The following is a 13,906-nucleotide window of genomic DNA, read 5'->3' on the forward strand; positions in this document are numbered from 1 at the left end:
CCCTTCGTCTATCTCCTGCTGTGGCCTAGGCTGAGCCGGGAGTTACCACTTAACTCTCACTGGGTCTCTCCTGCCCCCTATCTCTGAACTTCCTCCCCTGGATGCCCCAGCTTTCCTACTCCTGTCTCTCCCGCAGTACCTAGGCTTCTCCCTCTGACTCCCCGTCTTTTTCTCCAGTTATCTACATCTGCAGCTCCCCTGACGCCTTCAGAACCCTGATGCTCCTGGCCCTGGAAGCTGGCTTGTGTGGGGAGGACTACGTTTTCTTCCACCTGGATATCTTTGGACAAAGCCTGCAAGGTGGACAGGGCCCTGCTCCCCGCAGGCCCTGGGAGAGAGGGGATGGACAGGATGTTAGTGCCCGCCAGGCCTTTCAAGTGAGTACCTAGGTTTGAAGCCCAGGCTGTCTCAGCTTGTGGCACATAATTTCTGGGCACTGTGGCCCTCAGCGTCTGAAAGAATTCCAGAAAAAAGGTTTTTGTCTGTTTGTTTCTTTATGCACTCCTGGTAACTCACAGAACAGAAAAGAGGTTGGTGATGCTCACTGGGAATTAAGCAATGAAGGGCAGGGGACTGCACAGGGGCGCTTTGGCACCAGCAGGCTAAAAAGATAAGAACATGGCTTGAGGCGGGAGGAGGATAAAGTCCCACAGCCTGGACAGGACTTGGAGAAGCCATCCCATTGGATCCCCTGCTTTGGAGTGGGCATCACTTCATGCAGGGCACAGGGTCCAGTTTGACCTTGAGCTAAGCAGAGATGCAGCTCTGGGAGGTGGGCTCCCCACTGTTGGGGCCCCACAGTACTGGGGGGACAGAGTCAGCTCCCAACTCTCTGCTCTCCACTGACACCTTCCTCAGGCTGCCAAAATCATTACATATAAAGAGCCAGATAATCCGGAGTACTTGGAATTCCTGAAGCAGCTAAAACACCTGGCTCATGAGCAGTTCAACTTCACCATGGAGGATGGCCTGGTAAGAAGGGGTCCCGGGACCCTCCAGCATGGACCTCCAGCCCCTACTCCATGACCCTCTGCCAGCCTCCATCCTTCCCTATTTCCAGTTCTCCCCTTCCCTCCCTTCCCATTGTTCCATGTCTCTTAAGATGATAGAGGAGGACACTGGCAAGTTCAGCCTCTGAAACTCAGGTCATCATCAGTAATATGGAGACGATACATCCTGCCCTGTCTACCTAGCAGGATTCAGGACGTGATGCTAATCCAAAGGCATCATTTAAATAGTAAAATCTCCCTGTGATGTAGCGGTGTTATTTTCTCCCATCCTCTTCCAAAATCCCAGTGCCTCCCGTTCCCTTCCCCACAGCTCTCCCCTCCATACCCTTCATACGCCCACCCCAGCCAACCTCTATTTGCCCCTACAGGTGAACACCATCCCAGCAGCCTTCCACGATGGGCTGTTGCTCTATATCCAGGCAGTGACGGAGACTCTGGCACATGGGGGAACTGTTACTGATGGGGAGAACATCACTCAGCGGATGTGGAACCGAAGCTTTCAAGGTCAGGGCCTGGAGGTGGTTGGAATGGGCTGCCTTGGGGGATGAATCCCAGGTGCCCAGTGTCAAGCCATGAGAAGCCTATTGCCCTGCAGCACAGTTACCTATGCACACCAGCCTTTTCCTCCACAGCTTTTTTTCAGGCCCATCCCTCAGAAGTCCTACTAAGTGTCCAATCTCAATCATCCCTGCTGGGCACTGAATTCTTTTACCTTTTGTTTGTTTGTTTGTTTTTGAGATGGAGTCTCACTCTGTCCCCAAGACTGGAGGGCAGTGGTGCGATCTCAGCTCGCTTCAACCTCCGCCTCCCAGGTTCAAGCGATTCTCCTGCCTCAGCCTCTTGAGTAGCTGGGATTACAGGTGCCCTCCACAAATGCCTGTCTAATTTTTTTTCTTTTTTCTTTTTTTTTTTTAGTAGAGACAGGGTTTCACCTTGTTGGTCAGGCTGGTCTTGAGCTCCTGACCTCAGGTGATCTGCCCACCTCAGCCTCCCAAAGTGCTGGGATTACAAGTGTGAGCCACAGTGCCCAGCCCTTTTACCGTTTACTGTCATTCTGTATACATATATGTTTGGAAGGCAAGACAAAAAAGATTAGAGGATGAAGAGATGAAGTGGGGCACCCCTGAACTTCCATTCTCTCAAACATAATCATCTTTCCCCATGTCCTCAGGTGTGACAGGATACCTGAAAATTGATAGCAGTGGCGATCGGGAAACAGACTTCTCCCTCTGGGATATGGATCCCGAGACTGGTGCCTTCAGGGTAAGTTTGTGCGCCCAGAAGACAGTGCCAATTCCAAATGACATCTAACCCTTCTACTTCGCCCCCACAGCCCTGCCAGGGCATCTGTTTATCCTGTAGCCATTCTACCATGCCTGGACACTTACGAGAGCCCTGGATAAAACAGACCCAGCTCCAGTCTGGGGAAGCCACCAGAATGATAGGGACCCACAGGCACCACAATTGGGGAGCCCCATGCCTGAGGAAGGAGCACAACCCTGCCCTCAGGGAGCTCCGAAAGGAGGCAGCAGGACCACCTCCCAGCAGAGACAGGGCGGTGAAGGACACACATTACATAACTCTGCAAGCGAGTGGGGACAGGAAGGCGCTGAGGCCAATGGTGGCAAGGGACAGGTCATCCAGAGAAGGCCTCCTGCAAGAGGGGCACATGGACTGGGCCTGGGAATGTAGGCTGAGGTGAACACTACCTTCTGTTTTCTACCAAGAAAATAGGTAGAGAAAAATCCGTGCTTGGTTGGTGCTTCAACCAAGATTATAAACTCCCTGAATGTAGAGATCGGGTTCTAAATGGAGTTTTCTTTATAAATCCCTTGATAGTTTTCAGGTGTTTCCACTTGAATAATATGTGTGTGGTATGAGGTCCTGTATCCAGTTGCAGCAGGGGCTTGGTAAGCAGGTGACAACCCAGATATATATAGGCTCTGAAAGCAGAGCTGGGGTAGGTGGGAGGTGAGACTGCTGCACTGCACAGCAGGCCTTCCCCACAGGCCCTGGTCTAGCCACCACTCCTGCTCTCCCTTAGGTTGTACTGAACTACAATGGGACTTCCCAAGAGCTGGTGGCTGTGTCGGGGCACAAACTGAACTGGCCCCTGGGGTACCCTCCTCCTGACATCCCCAAATGTGGCTTTGACAACGAAGACCCAGCATGCAACCAAGGTGACTGCCCCTTGCCTTCCAGGCCTCCATCCCGGAGATGCTGCATCCTTCCCCTAAGCACAGTTGAGTAGGTGTTCCTGTCCCATGCTGAGGGCTTCCTGGAGAATGATTCCTGCCTTTTTCTTCCCTTCATCCATCATCCCAGTTCACTGATGGACTATTAGAAAGTTCTTCCTCCTGCTGTCTAACCCAAATCTCTCTTGCTGCAATATGGACTCTCTCTTGCAGATCACCTTTCTACCCTGGAGGTGCTGGCTTTGGTGGGCAGCCTCTCCCTGCTCAGCATTCTGATTGTCTCCTTCTTCATATACAGGTGAGCTGTGATGTGGGGGGCTGAGTGAGGCTGGAGGACCCGGAGAACCAATAGCAGAGGAGGTGGTGGGGACCCAGAGAGAAGAGGGCAGGGGAAAACTAAGGGAGATGAGGAAGAAAGGAGGCTTAAAAGCCAGAGGAGAGAGAAAGAGAAGGGAATGGCGGGGCGAGGGGAAGAGACAAGGAGAGGAATGGCCAAGGAGAGTCAGAGAGATCCAAGAAACAGAGAAGTTGATGTGTGACATCATAGGGGCGTAGACTGGTTTCCCTTGCTACTCTTGCAGGCCAGATGGGAAGCAATGTTCTGAACCTTGGGATCATGCCCATGTTAGTTGAGAAGGGTGGTGAGCCCTGGTGTGTGCCAGCTGCCCAACCTAGAGTGGAGAAGGGAGCTGAATGAGCCCTGTTCCTGCCGTCCAGTGGAGGCTAAAATGAAGTACAGGAGGAGTTAATGATATACGAAAGCAAAGAAGGAGGGGAGAAAATCACTGCTGGTTGAACATAAAATATATGCCAAGCACTTCCACGTATACTATTTCTTTTTTCTTTTTCTTTTTTCTTCTTTTTTTTTTTTTTTTTTTTGAGATGGAGTCTCGCTGTGTCACCAGACTGGAGTGCAGTGGCATGATCTCGACTCACTGCAACCTCCGCCTCCCAGGTTCAAGCGATTCTCTTGCCTCAGCCTCCCATATAGCTGGGACTGCAGGTGCATGCCATCACGCTCAGCTAATTTTTGTATTTTTAGTAGAGACAGAATTTCACCATGTTGGCCAGGATGGTTTCGATCTCTTGACCTCATGATCTGCCCGCCTCGGCCTCCCAAAGTGTTGGGATTACAGTCATGAGCCACCGCGCCTGGCCTCACACACACTTTCTTTTCATTCTTATAATAGTTAAGAATGAAATAGATATTGAGGCCTCATTCCCAAATAAGGACATTGAGGTGATTCCCCCAAATTCTGCCTCCCCAGTGAGGCAGAATTTCCCCTAGCCATCCTGATTCTCGGTCCAGAGGATATAATTCCCCTCCATCTCTGACCACGCATCATGATGTGGTCCCACGGCTCTGAGGACGGGCTGCTGAGCACCCTGCCCTGGGTCAGGGGCTCAGCCACGGGCTCAGATGCAACCTTCTTACCCCAGGAAGATGCAGCTGGAGAAGGAACTGGCCTCGGAGCTGTGGCGGGTGCGCTGGGAGGACGTTGAGCCCAGTAGCCTTGAGAGGCACCTGCGGAGTGCGGGCAGCCGGCTGACCCTGAGCGGGGTAAGAACGCTGGTGTTTGTGTTGGGGGGCAATAAAGGAGAGCTGGGTACAAGGGCAGTGCCTGAGGGGTAAGGAAGGGAGCAGGATTCTAGTCCCAGCTCTGCTTTCACTTGCTGTGTGACCTTGAGCGACTCATAGTCCCTCTCCAAGACTATTTCAGATGAAGATTACAGCTGCAGAGCCTCCCTCACAGGGCTCTTTTAAAGGTCAGAGGAGACAGTACCTGTGAAAACACATTTAAAAAAAAAAAAAAGCAAATGAGATTTTATGATGTAGAACATAAAGCAGGGTGGGTCAGGCACGGTGGCTTACATCTGCAATCCCAGCACATTGGGAGACCGAGGCAGGAGGATTGCTTGTGCCTGGGAGTTCAAGACCAGCCTGGGCAACATAGCAAGACATCGTCTCTACAAATAATACAAAGATTAGCCGGGCATGGTGGCGCATGCCTGTAGTCCCAGCTATTCTGTAGGCTGAGGTGAAAGGATCATCTGAGCCCAGAAGTCTGAGGCGGCAGTGAGCTAGGATAGCACTGCTGCACTTCAGCTTGGACGACACGGCGATACTACATCTCAAAAAAAAGCCAACAACAAAAAGGGCACAAAGATAAGGCAGGATAAGGCAGGGTAATAAAGACGAGAGCACAAGCAATCAGGATGCAGACTGGGCCCACCGGTTGACCATTCCTCCTGCTCTCCCTCCTTTCAGAGAGGCTCCAATTACGGCTCCCTGCTAACCACAGAGGGCCAGTTCCAAGTCTTTGCCAAGACAGCATATTATAAGGTGGGCCTGGGGAAAGATCACTGGGCCTTGGGACTGGGGCAGGAGTGTACTCTGATGGAAGACTGGTGGGGGGTTCTGAGGGAAGGAGTAAGCTGGTGGGGAGCAGCAGATGGGGGCCCTGGGGGTGGGCTCTTGGGAACAAGTGAGGGTCCTGAGGGCAGGGATGGGCTATCGGGAGCAGCTGGAATTCCCAGGACATGGGACCATGCTCTTCGCAGTGACAGTCTCCATTCCATGCCCAGGGCAACCTCGTGGCTGTGAAACATGTGAACCGTAAACGCATTGAGCTGACACGAAAAGTCCTGTTTGAACTGAAGCATGTAATGTGGGGAGTGAGGCAGTGGCATGGAGAAGGGGCCCATGGGGACACAAGGGAGACTGGCCAACAGAACTAGTTATGGAGGGACCTCAGGGTACCCCAAGAAAGAGGCAGGGACTGGAGCCCTGGGATGGACCTTCATCTTGTGGGTGGGATGGGGGGATCCTAAGCTCAAAGAAGAGACCACTGGAGATAACCTGGAGGAATCTTGAGAGGCCATATGTGATGTCCCTGGGGGAGAGAGAGCTTAGGAGGCAGAGGGAGTAGGAGCAGATTCTGGGGAGGGTGGGCTAAAGGACATGGGTGGGAATCACCAGGGAAGATCCTAGTGATGGTTGCAGAAAATGAATAAAGAGTTAAGAAGAGTGAGGGTCCCTGAGGCTAATGAGCAGCTTGGTGACGAGTGAGGTCCCTGTCAAGCTCCGGATGCTGGTCCCACTTGCAGATGCGGGATGTGCAGAATGAACACCTGACCAGGTTTGTGGGAGCTTGCACCGACCCCCCCAATATCTGCATCCTCACAGAGTACTGTCCCCGTGGGAGCCTGCAGGTGAGGGGGACAAGGGGTGTCAAGAAACCTGGGTTCTAGCCCTGGCTCTGCCCCTGACTGGCCATAAGACCCCAGGCATGCCTCACCCTCTTTCTGACCTTTCTGGCTCCATCTGTAAAATGGGAGTTGGGGGAGGGCAGTGGCACTAGAGCCAATCCAGAGTTTTGTCCTGTTCTACCAGTTCTCATCAGTAGGACCCTGCACCCTCCTCTAACTCCCAGGGGGGTCTGCAGGGGATTGGTCTGACTCTTATTGCCCCAGTAGGACATTCTGGAGAATGAGAGCATCACCCTGGACTGGATGTTCCGGTACTCGCTCACCAATGACATCGTCAAGGTATGCCCCTAAGCACCTATCGGATGTGTAGGGGAGGGGCCAGGCATGCTTCTCCTGGCCACGGGTGTAGGTCCCACTCATGGCCAAGACCTCTGCCCACTCACGTTTCCAGGGCATGCTATTTCTACACAATGGGGCTATCTGCTCCCATGGGAACCTCAAGTCATCCAACTGTGTGGTAGATGGGCGCTTTGTGCTCAAGATCACCGACTATGGGCTGGAGAGCTTCAGGGACCTGGACCCAGAGCAAGGACACACCCTTTATGCCAGTGAGCCTCAACTCTTGAACCCTAACACCTCCCCCCAGCACCACCCAGCAGGCAGACTGATGCAAGGCCTCTGATGGGCTTGGGCATGCTTGTCCTGACTCCAGCCTCAATTCATTCACCCATGAAAAGGAAAGCCAGACAAAGTGGTCTCTAAGGCCTCCTCTAGCTCTAACACTCTGTGATGCATCCAGATCAGTTTCGGCCACATCCTTGTTTCCCCCTCACCCCTTAGCTTTGGGCTCCCTCACTCGGTGACCACCGACCTCTGACCCACAGAAAAGCTGTGGACAGCCCCTGAGCTCCTGCGAATGGCTTCGCCCCCTGTGCGGGGCTCCCAGGCTGGTGACATATACAGCTTTGGGATCATCCTTCAGGAGATTGCCCTGAGGAGTGGGGTCTTCCATGTGGAAGGTTTGGACCTCAGCCCCAAAGGTGAGAGGAGCACACCTTCCTTAAACCCAGCAACAGTCTCAAAGAACCCCAGCCCCAGGGAGAGGGTCTCCTGGCAGCACCACCACATCTTCCTTCTGGAATGGGGCTCAGTCACCGCCCTTTGACCCATTGCTGCCAGTGACCAGTCCCCTGCCCCCACGCCTTGGTCTTGGACTTCCCCTGCCATCCCAGCTGGTTGTCCCAGTCTCTCACTAGGCCCTTGGCCTAGTGGCCCCACCCCTCAGCTCCCCTACCCCCCAATACAGAGATCATCGAGCGGGTGACTCGGGGTGAGCAGCCCCCCTTCCGGCCCTCCCTGGCCCTGCAGAGTCACCTGGAGGAGTTGGGACTGCTGATGCAGCGGTGCTGGGCTGAGGACCCACAGGAGAGGCCACCATTTCAGCAGATCCGCCTGACGTTGCGCAAGTTTAACAGGTCCCTGGTGTTTGTCATGGATCCCCCAGGCCCCTCCTCCACAGCCACTATTTACCCAACGCTTCTGGCTCTGGCTTATCCCAGCAGTGGCAGAGGAAGACCACTCACCTCCTCCCTATACATAGTCTGCTCCAGACCACCACAGCCTCATGACCCTCTTCACAAATACAGCATGACGCAGCTGTCCCACAGTCCCCTGCCACTCATACCCCTTCCCTCCACCATTGACACCCCACACCCTTCCTGCCCACTCCCCTCGCTGGCCTCTAGACTTCTCGGCAGTGTGTAGAGTAGATGGGCCTCCTGCCTCCTGCCCTGTAGGCTCTTGGCCCTCCATGGGAGCTCCTGCCCCAGCCCTTGATTTCCGTTCCCCATTGTGCCCACCAGGCCCAGTTCCTCCAGACACACCCTTCTGTGGCCATCACTTTGTCTACAATTGACCCTTGTCATTCTCCACCTTCTCTGCCTCCTTCTAACTCACTGGGTTCAACAAAGATGAACAAAATGTCCATATATCTGAAGCTTCATACTTGACTTTGGGGTCTCAGAGAGGAATTGAACTTTCTTCCTTCTGTTTTCCCCTGCTCCCCAGTATCCTGCTATGCCCTCAACCCTGAGCCTCTCTCGAGACCCCACTGCAGCCTGAGCCAGGGGAGTGCCTAGGGGTGGGTGCTCCCGGGTAGGCCGTGCTGCTCCTCTCTCACCACCCCCACTGCCACCCCCTGCCCCCAGGGAGAATAGCAGCAACATCCTGGACAACTTGCTGTCCCGTATGGAGCAGTATGCAAACAATCTGGAGGAACTGGTGGAGGAGCGGACCCAGGCGTACCTGGAGGAGAAGCGCAAGGCTGAGGCCCTGCTCTACCAGATCCTGCCTCAGTGAGTGCCTGAGTCTGGGGACCCCCACACAAACAAAGCCACTGTCCCGACACCCCATTCTGATCCTGCACCTGCCCTGACCCCTTAGCTCAGTGGCTGAGCAGCTGAAGCGTGGGGAGACAGTGCAGGCCGAAGCCTTTGACAGTGTTACCATCTACTTCAGTGACATTGTGGGTTTCACAGCGCTGTCAGCAGAGAGCACGCCCATGCAGGTAGGCCGGGGTTCAGCTGCAGGTGCCAGGCAAGCACGCTGGCCTGGTTCAGTGTCTGGATCCCACCAGACCTGCCTTCTGGTTCTGCTTTACCCACCTGACCCCAGGTGGGGTCCCCTACTTCCTGTCTCTCTTAGCTCCTCTTCCCTTCCAGGTGGTGACCCTGCTCAATGACCTGTACACTTGCTTTGATGCTGTCATAGATAACTTTGATGTGTACAAGGTGAGGGTGGGAGTGGGGATGGGAAGGGACAGACAGACATGGACAAGGCCAGAAAAAGATGAGGGGTAGGCAGAATGATGTGGAGTCTTAAGAGAGGAGACCAGGGGACACAGGCAGAGACAGTGACACAGGGAGACCCGGGAACAGGTAGAGAACCCATGTGGGATGGGGGATGAGCAAAGACAGATGAGGGTACAGAATGACAGATGCTGCACCCAGTGTGACGGTGTGGCTAGCCACACAGTTGCAGCCCTCAAGTCCTTCATCCCCTCACCACTCCCACAGGTGGAGACAATTGGTGATGCCTACATGGTGGTGTCGGGGCTCCCTGTGCGGAACGGGCAGCTGCACGCCTGCGAGGTAGCCCGCATGGCCCTGGCTCTGTTGGATGCTGTGCGCTCCTTCCGAATACGCCACCGGCCCCAGGAGCAGCTGCGCTTGCGCATTGGCATCCACACAGGTAAAGCCACTGAAGGTGCAGGCGGGCATCCAGAGGCCAAGGCTTCACAAGGGAACTTGTCCCCTGGCCCAGCCCCTCATCCTTTCACCTCTCTCTCTCTGTCTCTCTCTCACACACACACACACACAGCTGGGACCTCAGATCCTGCCTCCTGCCTCTCCTGGATTGTCTACCTACCTCCCTTAACACCCCTCCCTCCCTCACTTGCTGGTGGGCTCTGCTCCTTCCCTTGCTCCTCCCAGGACCCGTGTGTGCTGGAGTGGTGGGACTGAAGATGCCCCGTTACTGTCTCTTTGGAGATACAGTCAACACAGCCTCAAGAATGGAGTCTAATGGGGAAGGTAGAGCGCCCCCTTCTAGAGGGAATGGGGAGGGCAGGGTGGCCAAGGGAAATGCCACCCTGGGGCAGCCTGTGCCTTCACAGCCCGTTTCAGCTCCTAGCCCTTTAGCCTCCCAAGTTCCCCTTCTCATAATATAAATAGTTCAACCTGGGCTCATCACCTTGACTGTAATCAGAGACTCAGGTTCCTTCTGCCCCTCTTGTCAAAAAGTATTTTGTAAAAGTATTTCCAGACCAGTGTTGGAGAGTTCCCAGCAGGAATCCTATTTTAAGACCCTCTGTGGGCTGGATGCGGTGACTCACATCTGTCATCCCAGCACTTTGGGAGGCCGAGGTGGGTGGATCACCTGAGGTCGGGGGTTCGAGACCAGCCTGACCAATATGATGAAATTCTCTCTACTAAAAATACAAAAAACTAGCCAGGCGTGCTGACAGGCGCCTGTAATCCCAGCTACTCGGGAAGCTGAGGCAGGAGAATTTCTTGAACCCGGGAGGCAGAGGTTGTGGTAAGCCAAAATGGCACCATGCACCCCAGCTTGGGCAACAAGAGTGAAACTCTGTCTCGGAAAAAACCCTCTGCTCCACCTTTGATGTGGTAAAGATGGCTTCAGAGCCAGCATACTTGGCTGTGAATCTCAGCTCCACAGCTGGCTGTGTGTCAGTTTGCTATACCTCTCTGAGCCATGGTTTTCCTCATCTGTAAAATGAGGGAAAAAAATCTACCTCACAGGGGTTATGTGAGAAATCCATAAAAAATGTTTACCACATAATTGTCATTTAACTTTTCCAAGCCTTAGCTGATTATCTGTAAAATGATGTCTATCTCAGGATTGCAAGAAGCCTAGCACAAACCCTGGTACCCAGTAGGCACCTAATAAATTCTTGCTCCCACCCGCCCCTTGCTCTTGCCTCCTGTTTATCTTCTGTCCTCCTGCTGTATTCGACACAATTCAATGCAGTAAACATTTATTGAGTGACTACTGAATGCCCGGCCCTTGGATAGTAATATGATCCAGACCCAGAGTTAGCTGAGAAATTCATGTGGACCCCATCTAAACCTTATGGTGAAAGAAAGGCTGCTTGGGAGCCAGTCCTGGGAGCCCAGAGGGATCTAGTTCGGCGGATATTCCCTGGGTACTGTTTTGGGAGCTGTCAGAGTAGAGCCCCTTGCTGAGGTCGAGTCCTCAGGGAGCACATTGCCAGAAATTGTTCAACATTCTGGGTGCTGGCGATGCTTGTAATCCCGGCACTTTGGGAGGCCAAGGCAGGCAGATCACTTGAGGCCAGGAGTTGGAGACTAGCCTGGCCAACATGGTGAACTTCCTGTCTCTACTAAAAATACAAAAAATTAGCCAGGCGTGGTGGCGTGTGCCTGTAATCCCAGCTACTCAGGAGGCTGAGACATGGGAATCACTTGAACCCGGGAGGTGGATGTTGCAGTGATTCGAGATTGCACTCCTGGGCAACAGAGCGAGACTGTCTCAAAAAAAAGAAAAGAAAAGAAAGAAACTGTTAAACACAACAAGGCCACTGTGATTGATGCAAACCCCAGAAGTAAGGACGTGAGTTCAGATAGTGGTCAAAGAGAGGGTGTGGCAATATTGGGCCCCACTCCATCACTGACCTCCTCAGCCACTTGGGCAGATCACCCTGGGCCTCAGGTCCTCGGCCACAAAATGAGGGTATAATTTATTAAATCGTGAAAGCAACAATTTACGTAGTGCTTCCTAGGTAGCATATTCCGTTTGAATACTTTATGGATGTTAAATTTAATCCTCACAACAAGGTTTTGAGATGGGTACTGACACTATCAGCATTTTACAGATTAGGAAAAGGAGCAGAGAGAATTTATATTACATACCCAAGCAAGTATCCAAGCTGAGGTTCATACTGAGGCAGTGCAGGATCCAAAGTGCCAGCTCCTAACCACTATGCTGTGTTGAGCCCAGTTACACTCCGGAGTGCTGTCCAACAGGATGTTCTGCAGTCATGAAAATGCTCTGTATTCTGTGCTGTCCAGTGCAGTAGCCTTTAGACACATGTGGCTACTGATCACTGGAAATGTGACGGGTGCAAATGAGGCCCTGATTTTTTTTTTTTTCCTTCGGAGACAGAGTCTCGCTCTGTCGCCCAGGCTGGATGGAGTGCAGGAGCAATCTCGGCTCACTGCAACCTCCACCTCCCAGGTTCCAGTGATTCTCCTGCCTCAGCCTCCCGAGTAGCTGGAATTACAGGTGTGTGCCACCACACCCAGCTAATTTTTGTATTTTTAGTAGAGATGGGGTTTCGCCATATTGGCCAGGCTGGTCTTGAACTCCTGGCCTCAAGTGATCCTCCTGCCTCAACCTCCCAAAGTGCTGGGATTACAGGTGTAAGCCACAGCACCCAGCCTGAATTTTTAACTGTATTTAGTTTAAATTCATTTAAGTTGAAACAGGCACACGTGATTAGTGGCTACTGTATTGGATTACACAGCTCCAGAGTTCTAAATGAGAGGCTAATGTCATGCACTACATGCAGGGAGTGGGGCCGCTCTGAGCTAGAGAGCGAAAAGAGGGAGAGAGGGTACCTGTCCACCCCCACAGTCCCTGGTCTCTTTTGCCTCTACTTTCCTGCTCTCCTGTCTCACATTGCTCACCTTCCGTTCTCCCCTGTCCTACCCAGCCCTGAAGATCCACTTGTCTTCTGAGACCAAGGCTGTCCTGGAGGAGTTTGGTGGTTTCGAGCTGGAGCTTCGAGGGGATGTAGAAATGAAGGTAGAGGGGGAAGCCTCTGCCCTCCCCACCTTTTGGGGTCCTAGAAGGAGTTACCCTTCTCAAGCAGCCAACACCACTCCCATCCCTAAGCCTCTCATCTGACTGGGGAAAGGGCATGTGTCACTCCCCAGGCCATCCTCTTCTTTTTCCCTCCAGGGCAAAGGCAAGGTTCGGACCTACTGGCTCCTGGGGGAGCGGGGGAGTAGCACTCGAGGCTGACCTGCCTCCTCTCCTATCCCTCCACACCTCCCTACCCTGTGCCAGAAGCGACAGAGGTGCCAGGTCTCAGCCTCGCCCACAGCAGCCCCATCACCAAAGGATGGAAGTAGTTTGAATAGCTCAGGTGTGCTGACCCCAGTGAAGACAACCAGTTAGGACCTCTGAGAGGGGACTGGCATGGGGGAATCTCAGAGCTTACAGGCTGAGCCAAGCCCACGGCCATGCACAGGGACACACACACAGGCACATGCACCTGCTCTCCACCTGGACTCAGGCCGGGCTGGGCTGTGGATTTCTGATCCCCTCCCTTCCCCATGCTCTCCTCCCTCAGCCTTGCTACCCTGTGACTTATTGGGAGGAGAAATAGTCACCTGAAGGGGAACATGAAAAGAGACTAGGTGAAGTGAGGGCAGGGGAGCCCACATCTGGGCCTGGCCCGCAATACCTGATTCCCCGACCCCCTCCACGCAGCAGTAGACACAGTGCACAGGGGAGAAGAGGGGTGGCGCAGAAGGGTTGGGGGCCTGTATGCCTTGCTTCTACTGTGAGCAGAGACAATTAAAATCTTTATTCCGGTGACAGTGTCTCTTCTTGAGGGAGAGAGGGTTGCCAGAAAACAGTCAGTTCTCCACTCTCTACTTCAAATAAGACTCTCGCTTCTTGTTCTACAAGGGCCTAGAAGAAGAAGTAAAAAAAGACTCGATTCTTAAGCTGGGAATGCAGGCTCTGAGAGTAGTAACAGCCTATGAATTGCCCAGCAGTGCTGAAACTGGTTTAAGGACCCATTTACACCCTTAAGAATTATTATTATTGGCCGGGCACAGTGGTTCATGCCTGTAATCCCAGCACTTTGGGAGGCTGAGGCGGATGGATCACGTGAGATCAGGAGTTCAAAACCAGCCTGGACAACATGGTGAAACCCCATCT

General features: G+C 53.3%; 1 protein-coding gene across 1 annotated transcript in view; it reads left to right on the plus strand.

Moving 5' to 3' along the window:
- The window catches only part of NPR1 (natriuretic peptide receptor 1), a 14,622-nt gene extending 1,064 nt beyond the window's left edge, over nt 1–13,558 (plus strand). Inside the window, exons 2-22 of the mRNA XM_011928157.1 lie at nt 171–377; nt 859–972; nt 1,379–1,514; nt 2,182–2,273; nt 3,055–3,190; nt 3,419–3,503; nt 4,646–4,766; nt 5,475–5,549; nt 5,792–5,869; nt 6,314–6,418; nt 6,683–6,754; nt 6,867–7,023; nt 7,300–7,455; nt 7,722–7,890; nt 8,623–8,769; nt 8,858–8,981; nt 9,136–9,204; nt 9,490–9,664; nt 9,907–10,005; nt 12,669–12,760; nt 12,917–13,558. Of these exons, the coding sequence (XP_011783547.1) occupies nt 171–377; nt 859–972; nt 1,379–1,514; nt 2,182–2,273; nt 3,055–3,190; nt 3,419–3,503; nt 4,646–4,766; nt 5,475–5,549; nt 5,792–5,869; nt 6,314–6,418; nt 6,683–6,754; nt 6,867–7,023; nt 7,300–7,455; nt 7,722–7,890; nt 8,623–8,769; nt 8,858–8,981; nt 9,136–9,204; nt 9,490–9,664; nt 9,907–10,005; nt 12,669–12,760; nt 12,917–12,979 (2,472 nt within the window). The 3' untranslated portion in view covers nt 12,980–13,558. The remainder of the gene's footprint in view (nt 1–170; nt 378–858; nt 973–1,378; nt 1,515–2,181; nt 2,274–3,054; nt 3,191–3,418; nt 3,504–4,645; nt 4,767–5,474; nt 5,550–5,791; nt 5,870–6,313; nt 6,419–6,682; nt 6,755–6,866; nt 7,024–7,299; nt 7,456–7,721; nt 7,891–8,622; nt 8,770–8,857; nt 8,982–9,135; nt 9,205–9,489; nt 9,665–9,906; nt 10,006–12,668; nt 12,761–12,916) is intronic.
- The last annotated feature ends 348 nt before the right edge of the window (nt 13,559–13,906 follow it).

Source organism: Colobus angolensis, unplaced genomic scaffold, assembly GCF_000951035.1.
Source record: "Colobus angolensis palliatus isolate OR3802 unplaced genomic scaffold, Cang.pa_1.0 Scaffold77, whole genome shotgun sequence".
NCBI lineage: Eukaryota > Metazoa > Chordata > Mammalia > Primates > Cercopithecidae > Colobus > Colobus angolensis.